The sequence below is a fragment of the Coenobita brevimanus genome, chromosome 85 (genome assembly GCF_032717465.1).
Source record: "Coenobita brevimanus isolate Jiangsu-jjx chromosome 85, ASM3271746v2, whole genome shotgun sequence".
NCBI lineage: Eukaryota > Metazoa > Arthropoda > Malacostraca > Decapoda > Coenobitidae > Coenobita > Coenobita brevimanus.
In genome coordinates this window covers 8,886,004-8,908,345 of record NC_137038.1, presented here as the reverse complement: position 1 = coordinate 8,908,345, position 22,342 = coordinate 8,886,004, and the positions used below count along the sequence as shown (strand labels likewise).

Sequence of the window (22,342 nt, the reverse complement as noted above, 5' to 3'; positions counted from 1 at the left end):
ACTTCAATGGCTTTTTTTCTCTCTCGCTAACATTTAGAGCCTTGTCGGTCACTTTCAATTAGCTTTCAATATATATGATCAGAAAAAATATGAATAAAACGATGATGATAATGAAAGTTTTTTGTTTTTATTTATTTACTTTTGTCCTTGTACCCTTTCTGCGCGCCGGGTATCCTGAGTTTGTGTTGTGACCTTTTTATTTCGACTGTTTTACCTGTGTTCTAACTTTTGACCTCCCTGTTACTAAAACTAGAGTCTGCTGCTTGTGTAACTTTTGGATTTTGTTACGATTCTTTTGCTCCTTCCTCTTCTTCTTAATCTTCTTCCTCTTTATCTGCTTCTTATTTTTCCTTTTTCTTCCCTCCTTTTAGATTCATTGTTTTCCCTCTTCCTTTTCATTTTTCGCCTCCTATTGTTTCTTCCGCCACGTCCTCCTAATCTTCTACTTCTTCCTCTTCCTTATGTTTTATTATTATTATTCCTTTTCATCTCCTCCTCTTCTTTAACTTCCTCTCCTCTTAATATTTTTCCTCCTCATTTTCTTTTTCTTTCATCACTCCTTTCCTCTCCTCTTCTTTCACTCCCTCCTCCTTTCCCCCCTCTCCTCTCCTCTCTTCTTCTTTCTCCCCTCCTTCAGTGTATCCTCTTCAAACTATTTTCTTCCTCTACCCGACTCTTTTAGTACGCCTCCTGTTGCTTTCCATTTTTAGCTGTCTATTTACAGCTGGTGGCCTCGTGATGGTGGGCTGTTATTTTCAAGGTCACCAGAATTTATAGGTCATCGGAGGGAAGGGGCGTTTCACTCTAGTACTCATCTCTTCTGGCGTAAATATATCTCTTTATCATAACTTTTCATTCACATAGTTTATCCATGCGTTCGAGTTCGTTGGGTTTCATTTTCTCACATTTATTCGTTCAGTTTCTCAAATCTACACACTCGTTTCATATTCCTTCGTTAAGTCCCATCTTATTTCAAGCTTTCTATTTTTACATATATTCGTTCAAGTTCTCTTCAATTCATGCTTTTTCCAGGTTTCATCTCTTTTCGTCCCTTCCCTATTTTCCGGTATTCTATAGGTTTCAAAAATCTTCGTATAAGATTATTTTCATTTCTATTCCTTCACATAGTTTTTCCAATGCCACGTTATTATCCACGTTTCATATCTATTCGTTCACGTAATCTCTGGCTTCCACGTAACTTCCCTTAGTCTCATTTCCGTTTTCACATATTTTCGTCCAAGTTCTTTTAATTCCCATACGTTTTCGAGTAATGACAATAATTTTCCGTCGCCATTTCCTAGCATCGATCTCATAATGTTTCGTTCACTCGTATGCTTTTGACCTTCGTAAATCTCGCCAGTTTTCAATGTTTCAAAATTTTTCGGACATGTTTCCAGACTAATTTAAATATCTCATAATTTTTTTCACTTTGTTACGTTCAAATTATTAGGTCTCTCTCTCTCTCTCTCTCTCTAACATTTTTGGCCTTTCTATTACCAAAATTTATGCTCCAGAGAATTCCTGGTATACACACTAATTACGTACACATGAATGTCTTAGCTGTGTGTGTGTGTGTGTGTGTTGAGTTCGTGACAGTGCGGTCGTGTGCGTCTTGGTCTACATGGGAGGGACGCGTGTGACCTTACGTACTGTACGCAAGTATGTTATTTGTACATGTACGTATGGAAGTATGTACGTGTGAAAACATGTGCATGCGTGTGTATGTATGTATGTATGTATGTATGCATGTATGTATGTGTGTGTACTGTATGTACGTAAGTGTATGTATCAGTTTACCTAGTTGTACACAGGATTTCACCTGTTTGTGTATCCAAATCTACTTTGAACCAATCATGTATGTATGTATGCTTTCAGGTATCCGCATGTGATAATTTGGGTGTGCGTATTAATGTGTGTGTGTATGTTAATCCGTTTCTGTGTAAGTGTATATACGCATATGCCTCTATGGGTGTACGTATGTGTATCTCTACTTGTGTACGTGGGTGTGTGTAGGTCTTGTTCTTTGTGTATGTAAGACTCGTGTGCACTTTTTGCATCCTAGTGTGTGTCCGTCTGTGTGTGTTATTGCATTCGTGACTGTAAATGTTTGTGATTATTGTGTGCTACGTGTGTGTACGTATGTGGGTGTTTGTGTGGATGTACGCGTCGTGGAGTAGTGTATAAATTGTGGGTGTACATGTATGGATGTAATGAACAGGTGTGTGTGTACATACGTGGCTATACAAGTGTGTATGTGTGCTCATGTGTGGGTGGGTGTAAATGTGCACATGTACACAAGGACGTTCATGCATGGAAGTACTTTGAATGCGAGTGTACATGTGTGGACCTACATATAGTTGATGTGTATGTGTGTACATGTCTGGATGTTAATATAGTTGCTATATGTATGTACGTGTGTGGATGTAAATATAGTTAGTATGCGTACATGTGTGGATGTACACGGTGTGAGTGTAGTACATACATCACACTCAGTACATGTACACGCACTCTTACTCCCCTAATCATTGCACTGCACGCACAGTCAAGGTGGTGTGTGTGTGTAATAAGACATGATCGATCCTCTAATAAATTCTAACGCCAGACGATTTCATTCAGCTGTGGGTCATAGGAGCTTCAGTGCCTCTAATAAACTGAACCAAAATCGAAAGTCCATTTACACTCCCAGGCTCCTATACCTCCCTCCTAAAATCGTCTGAATGTCTCACTTTACTTTTGCTGCCTCCAGACGATTTATGTAGCTCTATAACCCCCCCCCTCTCTCTCTCACTGAAGGGGTTAATGAAGGCTTTATTAACTCCTCCAGTTCGTAGTCTCAATCCTCAGAATAAAATCGTCCGGAGAGAGCAAGAATAAAAGGGACGGCTTCGTAGTGGAAGGGTTAAGCTTGTTTAAAATACAAGAGATTTTAGGAGACTGAAGGTTGTAGGCAGAGGGAGAGGCTGTCTCTTAGTCCTATTATTTTGTTGGTGTGGTGGTACTGTGATGGTGTGGTAGTGACTAAGTGTGGTGAAACTCCGGTACTGTGGTAGGAATGTGGTGGTGTGGTGGAGGTGTGGTTTTGTGGTGAGACGATGGTAGTGTGGTTGGTGTGGTTTTGGGGATGAAGTAATGATAGGGTGGTAATAACAGTGTGGTGAAACTCTGGTAATGTGGTAGGAATATGGTAGTGTGGTGAATGCTTGGCTCTGTGTGGCATTGGTGGTGTGGTAGGTAGTTTGGTGTGGATATGTAGTAATGCCTAGAAATATGTGAGTACTGTTGACGAACGTGGTATGAAAGGATAGCAGTGTTATGGTGGTGTAGCGTGGTGTGGTGGTATAGCGGTGTGGTGTGGTGCGCTATGGTACGGTGTGGTAATGGTACGGTATGGTATGGTGTGGTGGAGTATGGTATGGTGTGGTGTGGTGTGGTATAATGTGATGTGATGCAGTACTATGAACGTGAGAAAACTTTGTCGTGTGGTATCACAGACAATTTTGGCAGTGTGGTTGTGTGTGGCAATAGTGTTTTGTGTAGTAGTGTGGTGGGGTTAAGTGTGGTAGTGTGGCGGTGAAGTATGGTGGTGGAGTCAAATGTGGCAGTGTGGAGGGTAATCAAGTTTGGCAGTGAAGTGTGGTGATGTGTGGTGGTGATGTGTCAACTGTGGTGAAGCAGTGTAGTGAATTCAAGTGTGGTGGAGAAATGAAGTGTGGTGAAGTCAGGTGAGGTTGGGAAGTCAAGTGTGGTGGGGAAGCCAAGTGCGGTAATGTGGTGGACCTTGCGTGACTAGAGGAATGATGATTAGACAGTGGGGAAGGGCTAGGTGGAATACTGGGTGGTGGTGTGGTGTGTGGTGTGGTAGTAATGATGTGGTGTGATGTGTGGTGTGGTTGTAATGATGTGGTGTGGTGTGTGGTGTAGTAGTAATGATGTGGTGTGGTAGTAATGATGTGGTAGTAATGATATGGTGTGTGTGGTGCGGTAATGATGGTGTGTGTGGTGCGGTAACGATGGTGTGGTGTGACAGTAAAGATGTGGTGTGGTGTGGTGAAGTATGGTAGAAATGGTGTGGTATGGTGTGGCATTAGCGGTAGTGTGGTAGCAACATCTGGTAAAAAAAAAAAAATGAAAATAAAAATGGTGGTATGGATATGATGTAATTTAAAACAGTCTTGCAGTGTTGAGCAAAAGCTGTTTTATGGTAGTGAGGTGGTGGTATGGTGCGGTGATGTGGTAGTGATGTATGGTAGTGAGGTGGTAGTATGGTGCGGTGATTTGGTAATGCTGTACGGTGGTGGTGGCAGTATGGTGCAGTGATGTGGTAGTGTTGTATGGTAGTGTGGTGGGATGAGCTGCTAGTGTTGTATGGAAGTGTGGTGGGATGATGTGGTAGTGTTGTATAGTGGTGAGGTGGTATTGTGGTGGGGCGAGGTGTTGTGGCGATATGCAAATTATAGTGAAATGGTACTACTCCCCCCCCCCCCGTGGCATGGTAATGAAGCAGTATGGCAGTGGATGAAATAGTACCATCACATCACTTGTCAATACAGGAATGATCATACTATACTCCTTTTACTCTAACTTGGTTTAATATTGACACTAGAAAATGTTGCTAGTCACGAATAAGTGCTATGGAAAGAATGTATAGCCACTGTTTTCTTTTTCTGCCACTGAGCAACACAAAATTCAGCATTTTTAAGTAGCTGATCACAATAAATGACGTACTCAAGCTCCAAAATCCATCACTCTGGAAGAATGTGATGATATTTGAAATTATCGGTACAATTCGTGACGTCCTAATAAGAGTATTATATCATCATCTGAAAATTTATATAACACTTCCTAGAGTAGGTCACAATCGCGCGATATAATGCATTCTCAAAAAAGCAGGTTAATCAATGCAGGGTGGAGTAATATGATTCTTTTTGGAACAAGTGTGCAAGTCTGTATTATCATTATATGGCAATAAATATATCTATACGAAGAAAGTAGCACACATTAATATTACTGGCTCAACCTTCTCATCACAATATACAAAAAATACACAACTATACTTTTCACCCATGTAGGAGGCTGAATAAAATCGTCTGGAGTTAGCCAGAACACACTACAGAATTTCCAGTTGTCACACAGTGCATTAAAATCACCAGAATCTTAATTTGCATCTCATTAACTACCACACTCCAGTCTATGTATACTACAGGTTGTTCACTTCCACCAGGCAATTTTCATCCGTTTGCAGCTAATTTCCGTAGCTCAATGGCAGAATAAGACAATGCTGCAGCTAAATATCCTCTCCATAGCACTTTTTCGTGACGAGTACCATATTCTAATGTTAATCTCTTATCAAAGTTTAATATTCAAGATGGAAAGCTAGTCAATATAAGCCTTGGTAAGAAGAAGGGGTAGACTGAACTTTTCTAGGTCCATTTTCTTAAATCCTTCCTAGCACCCTTTATATCTACTAACTACTCTCTATCCCAATTCCATCAACTACCCTTTATCCCATTACTGCTAACTGCTCTCTAACCCATTACTGCTAACTGCTCTCTACCCCAATTCCATAAACTACTCTGTACCCCAATTCTGCTAACTACCCTCTACCCCAATTCCATATACTACAGTACTCTCTACCCCACATTCACAAATTATCCTCTACCCCAATTCTGCTAACTACCCTCTACCCTAGTTCTACTACCAACCCTCTACCCTAATTCCGCTAACTACCCTCTACCCCATTCCAGTCTTCTACTACAACTTTGGGCTACGGGACTACGGAGAGCCTACGATGAGCGGACTACTAGACATGGTTAAGGTGATGGCATTCTCTACCACGGAGGGCAAGGTGGCTGTCCACTGTCATGCTGGTTAGTGGATGCTTCGAAAAGGTTTAGATTTTGTGTGCTCTAGCAAAATAGCACTTGATTTCCTCTAAGCTACTCCTATTTATCCTAACATTCCAATTTACCTTAACGTCTACTCTGCTGTAAATCTCTCCATGTAACCTAATCCAATCTACCCAACCACCTAACTGAACCTAACTTTCCCTCACATAACCCGACTTATAACAATCTAGCCTAACATAAACCACCCTAGCCCAACCTAACCCAACCAAACCTAACAAAACACAACATAACCCAACTCAACCAACCAATCTCTCCTCACCTCACCTCATCCAACCCAACCTAACCCTCCACCGTCAGGCCTGGGCAGGACAGGTGTGTTAATCTCATGTTACCTGGTCTACGCGCTGAGAGTGAGAGCCAATGACGCTATACGCTACGTTCGCCACAAGCGTCCTGGGGCGGTGCAGACGTCCTCACAAATACAGGTGGTGCAGGAGTTTGAGCAGTTTATACTTCCTCAGCTGTACGTCTTCTGCAACAGGTGTGTGCGGGCAGGTGTGGAGGGGACAGAGAGAAAGAAAGAAAGAGAGAGAGAGAGAGAGAGAGAGAGAGAGAGAGAGAGAGAGAGAGAGAGGGCGGGGGGAGCTTGGAAGTATAAAGATGGACGTGGATAGGGAAATAGAAGTGAAAGGACAACTTGCCAGGATGTATGGCCTTATCAGTCGGTCTGCTAGTGGATGTAACAAACTGACTTACTACCTTTTGTCCTGAGTCGAATGTATAAGAACGTTTATGTGGTTGTCAGCGGCGTAGGCAGGTCGTCTTAAATGGAGGGACAAGGTGGGGTCAAGCCCTATTCTGGGGGGAGGGGCACTGCTACACAATGCGCATACATTATATAGTAGAAATTTCAAATAGAGCGGGCAGTAGGAGGCAAATGGTTTAACTATATAGGGGGCCTGGTCCCAAAGCCCCTCCCCCCCCTTCCTCGTGGCTACACCACTGGTGACAGTAGGGTTGTCTGTAAGGGTAGACGTGGGCCTGCGACGTTTATCCTCTGAATTTCATTTCGCAATATGAGGTAGGCATAATCAAAATGTGTGATTACTGAAAATGAATAAAGAAACATAAAACAACGAGCAAGTTAGTAATGACAAAAGAGGAGTACCGATTCTAAATAACATATATTAATCTGCCCCACGGAGAGTCTGAGTTACAAGAGTGACCATTCCAAATTAAATCTCCATTTCTCCCCCACAGAGAGTTCGTGAAAGACAAGCGAAACCCAGAATTCACCCTGCAACAGTACCTGCACCGCCAGAGGACAGTTTTACACGGGTATGAAGCCAGGACACTACGGAACATCCCTAAGGTGAACACTACTGCATTTTACTTCTACTATGCTCATTTATTTATAGTGTTATCAGTACATGTGCACAATAAAGACATGACACAACGAGGTATCCCTAAAATGCACGATACTTGTTCCTTGACCACCTGTAATTTGTCTTTTCAAGTAATATATATGTACAAAATGAAGCTAGGACATTACACATCACCCCAAGGTTAAAAGTACTGCATATTACTTTTTCTGTACAACGACGACGACGACGATGATGATGCTGATGACGATGCTAGTAATTATGACGATGACGGTGATGATAACGATGCTGATGATGATAACTATATATACTTCTCTCATTACTAACATCCCCCCTCCCCACCCCCCCAGCCGGTGTACGTGGTGTGTGAGCGACTACTGCGCCTGTGTGGGTGTGGGGGGAGCACCGTGCCCCCCCACCTCCTCGCCCCCCTCGAAATCTCCTACGCCGTGGGCACCCCCTCCTTCACCTCCTTCTTCCTCTCCGCCCAGTTTGACCACGAGACTCGGGTGTCCTACTCAGCCCCCCAGAGCCTCGGATCCCCCTCTCTCTCTGCCAGTGCCTTGAGTCAGAGATCAGGTAAGAGAGAGAGAGAGAGAGAGACCTGGATCCCCGTCTCTGTCTGCCAGTGCTGTGAGTCCGAGATCAGGTGACAAAATGTGAGAAAGTGAGAGTGAGCGAATGGCAGATTGAGAAAGAAACTGACAGAATGTGTGTGTGTGTGTGTGTGTGTGTGTGTGTGTGTGTGTGTGTGTGTGTGTGTGTGAGTGAGAGAGAGAGAGAGAGAGAGAGAGAGAGAGAGAGAGAGAGAGAGATGTGTGCGATAGAGGATGAGGCAGGGAAGTTGTGTGTGTGTGTGTGTGTGTGTGTGTGTGTGTGTGTGTGTGTGTGTGTGTGTGTGTGTGTGTGAGAGAGAGAGAGAGAGAGAGAGAGAGAGAGAGAGAGAGAGAGAAATGAGTACGGCGTAAGTGTGAGTTACCAAGACAACGAGTGAGTGAATATGCAAGTTAATGACCGTGAACGAGTTTGTTAAGAGTGAAATGGAATAATGAAGAATCAGGAGCAAGTCACAATATGGCTTTACAGAAACGTATGAGGGAAATAAAGGCCGAAAGAAACATGGAAATATCAAGAAGAGAGGTAGGAGAGAAGAGCAGAGGAGGACAGTAAGAGGAGAAAGATGAGAGACAAACACGCCTCTTTTAGTTACCCCTTACGAAAAGCAGGGATACGGGGGAAGTGTTCTACCCCCTCCCCTCCTCTTCCCCTGGGGTGTTTGGAAGAGTGAGTGAGTGAGTGCAAGTTTATGACAGTGAGTTTGTAAAGTGAGAGTGAGGCGGCAGGGAAATCAGTGTGTGTGTGTGTGTGTGTGTGTGTGTGTGTGTGTGTGTGTGTGTAAGCGTCATCAAACGCACACATACTAGACACATGACCACTAACATCACAAAAACAAAACACGAACATGAATTTAAAAAAAAAAAAATCTCCCCCCTTTTTCTTTGCTCGACACTACAATCATGATTTTTTTAAAGCAAATTATTCAACTTCTACCCCCCCCCAAATGATTCCACACACACACACACACACACACACACACCTTAGCACGGATAATTGTCAACACTGCATCTTTTTTTTCTCACACACACACACACACACACACACACACACACACACACACACACACACACACAGTCACTCGTCCTATTTCCCTGACAATTACAATTTGCCTTAAAAATACCCTCCGTAGAAATATAAACCTGATCATAGTATCCCCTTTAACAAATTCTTTCCATTTTCTTTATTTGTAGTTCGTTTTCTACTCGTTTTCCATGGTACACGGAAAAATAATCTTACTCTATGGGACAGGGGGGAAAAAAATCTGTTTTCCCATTTGCAAATCTTCACCCAATTAGCAGGGATACCACAGCAGGCTCCACGCCACTCCGTTTTCTGGTTATATGGTTACCACCCAGCGTTGTAAATGGTTTCCTGGGTTACAAGAAATCATAAGGCTTGTCACTCGGTGCAGAGCTGCAGGAAGTGATAAGAAGCTTAATAAAAAGAGCCAGAATGGATAGGGAGAAATGGGAAAATAGGAGGAAAGAGAAGAGTAATAAAAAGTGCCAGACAGGAAAGGGAGAAACAGGAAGGGAGGACGGCAAAGAATGATAAAAATTAATGTAATAGGGGATGCGGGAGTACTACATCAAGTGAGTGGATGATAGTCGCCACCACCAACCACCACCTGAATGTTCCTCTGCTGTTCTAGTTTACCTTTTTATGTAATATTGTGCTTCCTAACTGTCTAACTGTACTCAACATGATCATAAGTTTTTGCTTCTTGTATTCATCACTGTTTCCCCTTCCTGCTTGGTCTTCCGCGATAACGTTCCGCAGAATGGTCATTAAATAAAAAAATAAAAATATTGGGTATTTATTTTTTATCTCTTGCAATAAAGTATCCTCCCCACACCAAGTACGTCCCTATATCGCGTCTATTTATGTACTTATTTGTTTATTGTTTTTGTTTTTTGCTTTCGACGCCCGCGGTACAATGTTTACATACTATCTGACTGACTGGACAAACTGCATCCGTGTCTGACCTAACCTAACCAGACCTAACTTAAACCTAACCTAACCTACCTAACCAGACCTAACTTAAACCTAACCTAACCTACCTAACCAGACCTAACAAACCTAACCTTACCTCACTTAAACCTAACCTAACCTACCTAACTTAACCAAACTTTAACCTAATCTAACCCAGTCTAACTTACCCTAACCTAATAACCCCATCTAACAACCTAGCGTAACTTAAACTGGGGAACTTCACCACCAGATCCCTCTCTAACTGCTGTACATAATTCACCACAAAGATATCACTAACCATACACTACCCACACATCACTAACCATACACTAACCAAATCACATCTCTAACCACACACTAACCACACCACATCATTATCATACACAAATCACATCACATCTCTAACAACATCACTAACCATACACTAAGCACATCACTAACCATACACTAACCATACCACATCTCTAACCACACCACATTATCATACACAAATCTCATCTCTAACAACATCACTAACCATACACTAAGTACATCACTAACCACACCACATCTCTAACCACACACTAACCACACCACATCATTATCATACAGGTCAACTCTGGAACTGTCTCCCTCTGTCTGTATTTCCTGCTTCCTAAGATCTCCAGTCTTTCAAACGCAGTGTGTCCAGGCATCTCGAAATGAATGGATCTTGAATTTGGCTCTCTCTTGTATTTTGTTTTTCTCTTGGAAGGAACAGTTTTGCGGGCTCATGGCCTTTGGTTCCTTCTTCCTCACATTATAAAAAAAAAAAATACACAAATCACATCTCTAACATCACTAACCATACACTAAGCACATCACTAACCATACACTAACCACACCACATCTCTAACTACATCCCTGACCACACACTAACCACACATCATCATACACTAACCACACCACATCTCTAACCACGTCCCTAACCATACACTAACCAGACATCTCTAACCACACCACTAACCATGACTAACCATACACTAACCACACATCTCTAATCACATCACTAACCATACACTAACCACACCACAACTCCAACCATACACTAACCACACCACATTTCTAACCACATCCCTAGCCACACTACATCACTTTCATACACTAACCATACCACACCACTAACCACACCACATATCTAACCAAACACTAACCACACCACATCACTAACGATGCACTAACCACATCATATGTCTAGCCATATCCCTAACCACACCACATCACTATCATACACAGACTACACATCTCTAACCACATCACTAACCACCCCACATCACTATCATTCACAGACCACACCACATCACTGTCATACACAAACCACACCACATCTCTAACCACATCATTAACCGTACACAAACCACACCACATCTCTAACCACATCGCTAACCAGATCCCTAACCACACATCACTATCACACACCAACCACACATCTCTAACCACATTACTAACCATACCCTAACCATACCACATCTCTGACCACATCGCTAAACACACCACATCTCTAACCACAACCCTAACCACATCACATTTCTAACCTCACCACTAACCACTATGTAAAATACCACTATAATGTAGAGCACAGTAGAGCTGAGTAGTGAGTAGAATTTATATATATATATTACGTTAAAGACGTTTAAAAATTGGTATACATATGTTACACATTTTAAATTTTCTGTCATTAATTTATTCATTACTTTCACTCTGAAGAATGAAATCGTCTGGAACTGTCTCGAACAATTATGAAAAATGTCCAGATCATGAAGTTAATATCAGTAATTATTGCTGACTCATGTTCCTACGCCTCACACTGATAAATAAAATAATCCAGATAACGAGATTACTGATGCCAGAAATTACCGTTCACTCAAAAATAATCCAGATAATGAGGTTAATATTATCGTTCACTCAAATATAATCAAGATAATGGGGTTAATGATGCCAGAAATTATCGTTCACCCAGGCTCCTATGACTCACACTGATAAATAAAAAAATCTCAAGTTACCTGGAATAATTAAAAGGTAAATGATGAAATATCCTCAAGTATATGTTAATAGTTTGATTCTGTTTACTATTTTTCTTTATCATTCGGCTATTTCATTCAGTTTAGGGGTGTGCTATTGATCAAGTAGGACAGCTATTTATTCCTCTTTCTTTTTGGGGGGAGCAAAAGATGCACTGAGAAGGGAAAAACAAATTAAAAAAAAAAATCATACAAGATTACAGGTGTCCCATGTTTGGCGAGAAGAGAAATATTTACCTGTTTCTCTTCTTGTCTTTTTCTTTCTTTCTTTCTTTATTTATTTTTTGCTAGACTGACGATTTTATTCAGCTATTAGTTCTCGTTACAGTTAAGAGCAAATACACACCCATGAATAGAATTTACATGAATAGATTTTTATAGGTGTATAGTAGTTTCTTAGCTCGTTGAAACTAGGTGACATTCTTCCTAGTTTAATCTTGTTGCTACTAGACGATTTTATGGAACTCAGGGAAAGCTTCTCGTACTGAGGGGGATTTTTAAGGCTACGTCTAACCCCTTCAGTTTGAAAAGCTTATCCTGAGCTGAATATTGTCATACGGCAAAAAATAAATAAATACATAAGTGAATAAATAAATCTCATAACAATAAATAAATAAATAAATAAATAAAGTGGGTTAAAGGTGACCTAGTAAATCACCTGACATTTAAACCGGCAGGTATTTAAATCACGAGGTTTAAATAATATAAACCACCTGAGATTTAACATCCTGATATTAATCCATCTGAGATTTAACCCACCTGCTATTTAACACACCTGGTACTTAACCCACTTGGCATTTAAACCACCTTAGAATTAAACCACCTGAAATTTAAACCACCAAATCAAAAGCACCTGAAATTTGAAGCACCTTAGATTTAAACCACCTGAGACTTAAACCCCCTTAGAATTAACCCACCTGATATCTAAGCCACCTTCGATTTCAACCACCAGATCAAAAGCACCTGAAATTTAAAGATCAAAAGCACCTGTAATTAAACCACCTGAGATTTCAACCACCTGAAATCTAAACCACCTGAGATTTCAACCACCTGAAATCTAAACCACCTGAGATTTAAACCCCTTTTGAATTAAACCACCTGAAATTTAAACCACATCAAAAGCACCTAAAGTTTAAACCCCTTAGATTTAAACCACCTGAAATCTAAACCACCTAAGACTTCAACCTGATCCTCCACTGGGCCCGCGCAGGGGGGGTCCGCGTGCCCTCCGAGGACGACTCTGGGTACCCTGGGGGCGAGGACGGGTCTGTGGGGGGCGACACTCCCCTGCCCCCCCACCCACCCAACACACAACACAACCACGACTGCACATCTCCGGACCTACCCTCGTGTGCATCCGGTTAGTGACCTAGAACACTGTGGTAGAGGTGTGGTAGTACGAGTAGTGTGGTAGAGGTGTGGTAGCAGTGTGGTAGAGGTGTGGTAGCAGTGTGGTAGAGGTGTGGCAGTAGTGTGGTAGAGGTGTGGTAGCAGTGTGGTAGAGGTGTGGTAGCAGTGTGGTAGAGGTGTGGTAGCAGTGTGGTAGAGGTGTGGTAGCAGTGTGGTAGAGGTGTGGTAGTAGTGTGGTATAGGTGTGGTAGTAGTTTGGTTGTATTCTGACTGAGGTGGGAATGGTGTGGTAGAGGTGTGGTAGTAATCTGGTTGGATTCTAATCGTGGTAGGAATGGTGTGGTGGTAGTGTGGTTGGACTTTGACTGAGGTAGGAATGGTGTGGCAGAGGTGTGGTACGAGTAGTAGTGTGGCTGAATATTGACAGAGGCAGAAATGGTGTGGCAGTAGTGTGGTTAGAACCCGAGGTATGCATGGTGTGGTTGGATTTTGACTGAGGTTGAAATGGTGTGGTAGAGGTGTGGAAGTAGGGTGGTTATATTTGACTCAGGTAGGAATGGTGTGGTGGTACTTTGGTAGCAGTGTGGTAATATTCTCGATGTGGTAAGAATGGTGTGGTAGTAGTGTGGCTGGATTCTGAATGTGATAGGAATGATGTGGTAGAGGTGTGTGGTTGGATTCTGACTGAGGTACGAATGGTGTGGTAATAGTCTGACTGACTGTGGTAGGAATGGTGTGGTAAAGGTGTGGTAGTAGTGTAGTTGTATTCTGACTGTGGTAGCAATGTTGTGTAGCTTTGGCTGTGGTTCGTTTCACTGGTAGTGATGATGTAGTGTGGTAGTATGGTTTGGTTGTGGAGGAACGTGGAGGTGGTAGTACTGTGGTAGAAGTATGGTACTGTACTAGTGTTTAGTGTGGTGGCTCCAGTGTAGTAATAGTAGTAGTAGTAGGCCTAGTAATAGTAGCAGCAGGAGGAGGAGGAGGAGGAGGTGTGGTTTCTGGTAATAATAATGAGTTAGTATAATGCAAAATTATGTACCATTTAAGCCCATGTCTAATGAATGATTTAATAATAATAATAATAATAATAATAATAATAATAATAATAAACATCTCTTGCATGACGAAACTAACAAATAAAACAAAAGTGAATATGACACTCAGGCGCCACGTGACTCCGCCCCATTCCACACACACACACACACACACACACACACACACACACACACACACACACACACACACACACACACGCACACATACACACATCTAAATTCGAAATCAGTGGTCACGAGTCAGCCATAAACGTGCAAAATCTCTCCCACTACTCCAACCACTACTCTACCACAACTCCAACCACTAACCTACCACTCCAACCACTAACCTACCACTCTAACCACTAACCTACCACTACTCTAACCACTCCTCCAGCCACTAATCCAGCTCTACCTCTCCCCCCAGCAGACCAATCAGAGCGTAACATCGACACCCTTCTGAATGACGGGATAACAGACCAGCCCCTCAGCGATAACCTCTGCTATCAGGAGCTGGCATCGCAGAGTGACCTGAGGAGGATAGCACACGCACAGACCAACACGGTGAGGGAGAGAGGATGGAGAGTTGAGGGAAAGGAGGAGGGATGGAGGGAAAGGTGGAGAGATGATGGGAAGGAGGGATGGATGGAAGGAGGGAGCCTAGGAGGAAGAGATACAGGCAAGAAGGGAGAGGTTGAGAGATGGAGGAAGGCAGGGATGGATGGAGGGAGAGATGGAGGGAAGGAGGGAAAGGTGGAGATGGAGGGAAGAAGGGAGAGATGGAGGGACGATGGGAAAGGCAGAGGGACAAAGGGAGTGATGGAAGGAAGGATGGAAAGCTAAAGGGAAATGCTGACAGGAAGGAGAGGATGGAAGAAGTTCTGAGGATAAAGGGAAGGAAGGAGAGGTGGAGAGAAGGAGGGAAAGATGGAGGGTAGATAGGGAGAGAAGGATGGGAGGTAGTGATGGAAAGAAATGTTGAGAAAGGTGGAGACGATGGAGGGAAAGAGATATGGACGGTAGAAAGGGAGAGAATGTGGAGGGAAAGAGAGAGGGGGACGGTAGAAAAGGAGAGAAATGTGGAGGGAGAAGTGGAGAGGATGGAGGGAAGGAGAGATGGAAGGTAGAAAGGAAGTGAAATGTGGAAAAATGGAAAGTATGAATCTGAATGAAGCTGCAAAAGTTTGGAGAGAGAGAGAGAGAGAGAGAGAATATGTAGAGTATATTCCCCATTTGAAGGGCTTACATAGTAAAAGAATGTATATATGTGGAAAGAGGTGGTGATGATGATGATGATGATGATGATGATGATGATGATGATGATGATGTGATGATGATGATGATGGAAATAATAATAATGACGATAATAATAATAATAATAATAATAGCAATAACAAAGATAATGATATTAGATAGCAATAATAATAATAATAATAAATAACTAAACATCAAGTAAATTTTTCTAACCCCATTGCATTTTCAGCAGCCAACCCCCCCACCACCACCCCCTCCCCCCCACCACCACCATCACTGCCTTAGATGTGTTGCCAAGATGAGTGTGGTAGGTCAAAAGGTGTGGACTTCTCTCTCTCTCTCTCTCTCTCTCTCTCTCGAAATTGGAGTGCAGCTGTAAACTATCGCTACGAGTACATGAGATTCTCACGCGCGCGCGCACACACACACAACTCTATAGTAACAACAAGAAAAAACAATAAGAAAAAACAATAATAAATAACAATAATAATAATAATAATAATTATTATTATTATTATTATTATTATTACTATTACTATTATTAATCTAGTGCTGCCTACTTCTTCCTTAGCCTTTATCATTCTTTTTCTGTGCCTGGCCTCCTCTCTTCCTATTTCTCCCATCTTTCCTGTCACTTCTTATTGCTTTTCTTTCCTTTACAGGTGGCTTTACATTGAGTGACAAGCCAAATGGTTTCCTGTAAGCCAAGAAACCATTTACAACGCTGGGTGGTAACCATATAACCAAACCATACGAGCTCCTTACGTGTGAACAAGTGGGTTGGTGGAGGGTTAGTGCCCCTCCCCGTAAAACAAATAACTCAAAGTCAAATGGCCACCCCTTAAGGGATTATGGTGTCTGGCAATAGATAGATAGATAGATCATTCCAGTCACTACTATAAATATTAAGAAAAACATTTAGATCACCTTCCCATCAATGAGGGCTTAAAGACTCCAGCGAAACACCTACAACACTGAATGCAACACCTGCTAAGTAATCTCTACACCTGTGACGCAACACCTTGTCAATACACCTGCTTCATCCGCTTACCTGGCCTGCGTAAATAGTGCCCAAGTGGTGTTGTGGTGAAAACAGGTGGCCACGCAGCTCCTCCATGACTGACTAAATCACTTGAAGAAATAAGGTGTGTGTGTGTGTGTGTGTGTGTGTGTGTGTGTGTGTGTGTGTGTGTGTGTGTGTGTGTGTGTGTGTGTGTGTCTGTGTGTGTGTGTGTGTGTCGTCAATGTAAGCAAGGTTAGGCCTTCCTTGCCACTCTCTCACTACCTCACCCTTCCCTAATCCCTTCCCAATCCCCTTCTAATCCCAGCCCAATCCTCTAATCCACACCCCATCTTCATCTACTGTAATCCCCACCCAATCCCTCTCTAACCCTTACCCAATAATTCTCCTTCACTAATCCCGACCCAAACCCCTTCTAACTCCAATCCTCCAATTCCTATCCAATCCTCCTCTAGGTACCCAATTCTCCTCTAACTCACTCCCAATCCTCCTCTAGGTACCCAATTCTCCTCTAACTCACTCCCAATCCTCCTCTAATCCCTAGTAATCCCCCAGGTGGTGCTGCCCAAGGAGGTATACGAGGCGCTGCTGATGGATCATTCAGTGCTGGACCCTGAGTACAAGCGGGCACTCAAGGGCTACCGTGTGGACCTCAACCTCAAGCAGTCAGCCTGGGACAAACTCAACACGGAAACCAGCCTGCCTTTGTTAACGGGTAATAATAATAATAATAATAATAATAATAATAATAATAATAATAGTAATAAATCTAATAATAATAATTACAAGAAGCGGTGTAAGGCATAGCAAGCCCGTCCCCGGCAGTCATTTTAGTGTTGACGTATAAACACAATAGGATATCTAATCAAAGATGTCACAAATTTGGAGTAAATCGGGTGAAAATTGACGATTTTATGCCCATTTGAAATTTTCGCCTGGGAGGAAGGTAAAGTCCCGGAGGATTGGAAATTGTGTATAATTATTCCCTCGTACAAAGGAGAAGGAGAAAAAGAAGTGTGGTAATCATAAGGGCATTTGTCTTCTTTGTGTAGTAGGAAAAGTATATGGTAGGACACTTATTGACAGAGTTAGGGAAATAACAGAGGAATTAGTTGGATAACAACAGGAAGGTTTTAGGAAGGGAACAGGTTGTGTGGATCAGACATTCATTCTTAGGTCTTCGTGAAAAAGATTCTAGAGAAGGGAAAGAAGTTGTATGCGGCCTTCATGGATTTAGAGAAAGCATATGACAGGGTGGACAGACCAGGAATGTGGAAAGTATTAAGGATATATGGAGTAAATGGGAAGTTGCTAAATGCCGTGAAGAGTACCGGCATATATGTATGAAGGGACTAAGGCTCCAGTGCGTGTGGATAGTGAACTGAGTGAATTTTTCTATTTTAAGGTTGGATTGAAACAGGGATGTGTCATGTCTCCATGGCTGTTCAATCTGTATGTGGATGGGGTTATAAAAGAAATACAAGGTATGGCAGTGGATGCTGAAGTGGCCCTAATGAGAAAGGGCAGTGTTTGGAAACTCCCTGTACTGTTGTTTGCATATGATACTGTGTTGTTATGTGAAGACGAAGGGGAGCTGCAAGGCTTGGTGAATGAGTCTGGGAGAGTGTGTAAGAAAAGGAATCTAAAGGTGAATGTAGGGAAGAGTAAAGTTATGGTCTTCGAGAGAAATGAAGTCACTGAATGTACAGTGAGGTTGGATGAGGAGGAAATGGAAAATGTGAGTGCATTTATGTACTTCGGTAGTGTGATAAGTGAGGATGGAAGTTTAGAGGGAGAAGTACTTGAAAAGGTACAAGGATGAAAGGTTGCTGGTTCCTTGAAAGCTGTGATAAGAAACAGGGAAGTGAGCATGGAAGTGAAAAAGTTAACTGCATGACAGCATTGTGACTCTAACATGTGAAGCATGGACCTTGTTGGAGGGACACAAGTCAAGAGTGAGAGCAGTGGAAATGAGTTATTTGTGAGGAGCATGTGAAGTCCTATGGAGAGACAGACTGAAAAATGAGGATGTGAAGAAACGTTGCAATGTGGATGTGATAGAAAGAGCTGAGAAAAACACACTGAGGTGGTTTGGTCACCTGGAGAGGATGGAGAGCGAGAAACTGACGAGGAGAGTGCATGTGAGTGAGGTGGACGGGGGGAGAGGCCGAAGATGAGGTGGAGGGATGGAGTGGAGAGGTATATGAGAGAGGGGTGTGTGAGTTGGGAGCAGGGTAGTGAAATGGCAGGGGTCAGGGCGACATGGAGGCGATTAGATTGTGGCCACCCTTACGGGACTTATGTGTCTGGCAATAAACAGATAGGTAGATCGAAATTTTAGGCCCGACTCACCTGACATTGACCCCCCCTACCGCTAACTAGGGGGGGTGACCCCTCTGTTGTAATGAGGCATGTTATAGGATGCAGATTTGAAAGATGAACCAAAGTTTTGGTTTCATGTCGGTATGACGAATTGGAATGGAGTTATGGAGAGAAAAAGATGTTTTTTTGTTTTTTCCTACATTTTTTGGGCCTACAGCCTTGGCTTTGGCCCAGTTTCGCCCACAATTTAAAAAGGTGATTAGGTCATAGTCCATCATCCCTGTAATTTTAGTCAAAATCGCACCAGTAGTTTTCGCGTACAGTCGTTAACAGACACAGACAGACAAACAAACAGACAGACAGACAAACCGAGTGAAAACAATACCCGTCCCCGAGCCCCTCCGGAGCGGGGACGAGTAAAAAATAACAACAACAATAATAATAATAATAAATAAAAATAATGGACTTATTTTGATACTAAGATCTGGTGTTATTTCTGTTATGAAACTAAAAATTGCATCTGCTTTATTTCTGGCATTAAAAACTAAATTTCACGTCTGGTATAATTCCCGCCAATAAATCGGTAAATATCCCAGATCTTATTTTGCTACAAATATAATTTTTCCTAGTATTAAAAACTAAATTAATTGTACGTCTGGTATTATTAACGGTATTAAAAAGGTATTAAATTCCAGGTTTGCTCTTTACGTGGCTGGAACACCTCAAAGCTCCCTGCCTAGGAGTCGATGCCCTCTCTTACATCGTCCTAGCATCATCAAAGCCTGAAGTGTGTCTTAGAAAGCTAGATAAGGTGAGTGGGTTAGCTCTCTCTCATAAGCCTCTTCTGAATTAACAGTAAGTCATTGTTAATATCCAATACTAATACAGATTAAGCCATTCTTTTTAACGTCCCGTATTTATTCGTACAATTTCACTCACCCTGATCCTGCAGGGAATCTTTGGGCGGTATTCTAGTACGGGAAGAAACCTTAACACCTCTTCTTTACCGACTTATTCCTGATGCTGCTCCGTTGCTGTTGTGTTATTCATGAAATCTATGTATATAATGAAAAGACGTAAGAAGCAAGACAGAGGATACTAATTGCAGGTTTGGAGAATAAGTAGCTACGGAAAAGGTGTTAGGGAGCTCCTTGCCCAACGAAAATACGGTCCTTTGTTTATTCCACCGTAAAGAGTAATTTTTTTATAACATTAACTATACTTCTTTCACTTTAACTTGGTCCAAATTTTCATCCTTTCGCTGGTTAAATCCCGTAGCACAGTGGGAAAATACCTAAGTGTTCTGGCACTACAGCCTTTCCATAGCACTTCTTCATGACTATAGTCGCGGCGCACGACTCTGAGGTCATTATCGTACCCTGGCAACCAACCCGTCAACTATGCTTCCAATATTACACGAATCATATTATACACGAATATATTACACACAAATATTATTATACACGAACATACTATACACGAATCACAGGCGTATCATATTATACACGAAATCGGAAGCTCAGTTGACGGGTAGGTTGCCAGGGTACGATAATGACAACCACAGAGTCGTGCGCCGCGACTGTAGCATCACACAGCTCATTCCTTGTTACGATTCAGAATTCATAATGGAGAGGTGGCAATTTCACGGCAAGTTAGAATAATAGTAGAATAGTAGTAGTAGAATAGTAGTTAGAATAATAATAGTTATTACATAAAAGTATAGTAGTTAGAATAATAGCAGTTGTTATATAAAAAGTAGTTAAAACTATGGTAGTAGTTAGAATAAAAATAGAATAATAGTAGTTAGAATAACAGTAGTCAGAATAGTAGTGGTTAGAATAATAGCAGTAGTTAAAATAAGTAGTTAGAATAATAGCAGTAGTTAGAATAATAGTAGTAGTTGGAATAGCAGTAGTTAGAATAATAGTAAGAATAATAATAGCTGTTAAAATAACAGTTGTAGTTAGAATAATAGTAGTTTGAATAATGGTAGTTAGAATAATAAGTTTGAATAATGGCAGTTAGAATAATAACAAGTTTGAATAATGGTAGTTAGAATAGTAGTTAGAATAATAATAGTAAAATTCTAAAACTCTTACTAGGACTGGCTAAAAGATTTTCTAGTTTACAAGACAAAAATAAAATCAATCAATCAATCAATCATTTCCTGTGGCACCCTCGGGGATGCATAGGGCCTCGATGAACTCACACCACCACATCCTATCTTGTGTTAACTCCTCAAGATCTCCCCAGCACTCATCTCCAGCTTCCTGTCTCATTGTCCTCACCCACGTCTCTTTTGGCCTTCCTCTACCTCTCCTACCAAGTGCCACCCACCCTGGTGTACCTCGTACTATTCCCTGTCTCCTATACACATGTCCTAGCCACTTCCATCGTGAGAATCTAACATATTCATCGATCGGCTGCACTCCCGTTATTTCTCTAATTCTACTATTTGGTATCCTTTCCCATCACTTAACTCCTAATATTCTTCTAAGTGCTTTATTTTCAAACACCAAAAATTTATTTTCCATAGTCACTGTGCTGTACCAAGACTCGTGTCCATAAATTAAGATACTCCTACCCATTACCTTATAAAGTTTGATTTTTCTATGCTCAGAAAAATTGTTATTATTCCAAATATTTTTAATCATTCCCATTGCCTGATTAGCCTTCTTTAACCTTTCCTCGAATTCAAAGTTCAAAGAACCATCCTTGGCTAAATAAGTACCTAAATATTTAAACCTATCAACTTGCTTTACAACCATACCTCCAATTACACATTCCTGCGCATTTTCCATATTCATATTGATTATTTTAGTTTTTCCACAATTAATAACCAAACCCACCTTGCGACCTTCACTCACCAAACAGTCCAACACTCTCTGCATCTCTTCTGGCCCATCACAAATCAAAACTATATCATCTGCATAATCTAAATCCAAAAGTTTCCTGTTCTCTCCCCAAAGTATACCTGCACCGGTTTTTGTTCCAACGCGTTTCATAATGTAATCAATGACCAATATAAATAGTAAAGGCGATAGAACACCACCTTGAATTACTCCGGACTTGACTTCAAACGAATCACTCAGACAACCATCAACCATCACTTTACAAAATGTGTCCTCATGCATGTTCATAATGACCCTCACAAACTCCTCTGGTATTCCATAATGTCTCATGATCTTCCCCATAGTCTCTCTCGAAACACTATCAAAAGCCTTTTCAAAATCAACAAAACAAAGACTTAACGGTACTCTCATTTCATTAACTTGCTGCATCAAATGCCTAACTATAAAGATCTGATCATTGCAACCACGTCCCTTTCTAAAACCAGCCTGTTCATCCCTCAGAATACCCTCAACCACCGGCTCCAACCTATTTAACAACACTCTACTGAAAACTTTCAAAGCTATCGGTGACAAAGAGATTCCCCTCCAATTACCACATTCACTCAGGTCTCCCTTCTTCGGAACTTTAACAATTACACCATTCTTCCAATCTG

General features: G+C 41.7%; 1 protein-coding gene across 1 annotated transcript in view; it reads left to right on the top strand.

The window, feature by feature from the left end:
• The window catches only part of LOC145410417 (uncharacterized), a 44,443-nt gene that overhangs the window by 16,952 nt on the left and 5,149 nt on the right, over positions 1–22,342 (top strand). Inside the window, exons 4-11 of the mRNA XM_080280570.1 lie at positions 5,745–5,867; positions 6,204–6,387; positions 7,107–7,218; positions 7,579–7,807; positions 13,067–13,216; positions 14,671–14,825; positions 17,071–17,230; positions 19,533–19,648. Of these exons, the coding sequence (XP_080136696.1) occupies positions 5,745–5,867; positions 6,204–6,387; positions 7,107–7,218; positions 7,579–7,807; positions 13,067–13,216; positions 14,671–14,825; positions 17,071–17,230; positions 19,533–19,648 (1,229 nt within the window). The remainder of the gene's footprint in view (positions 1–5,744; positions 5,868–6,203; positions 6,388–7,106; positions 7,219–7,578; positions 7,808–13,066; positions 13,217–14,670; positions 14,826–17,070; positions 17,231–19,532; positions 19,649–22,342) is intronic.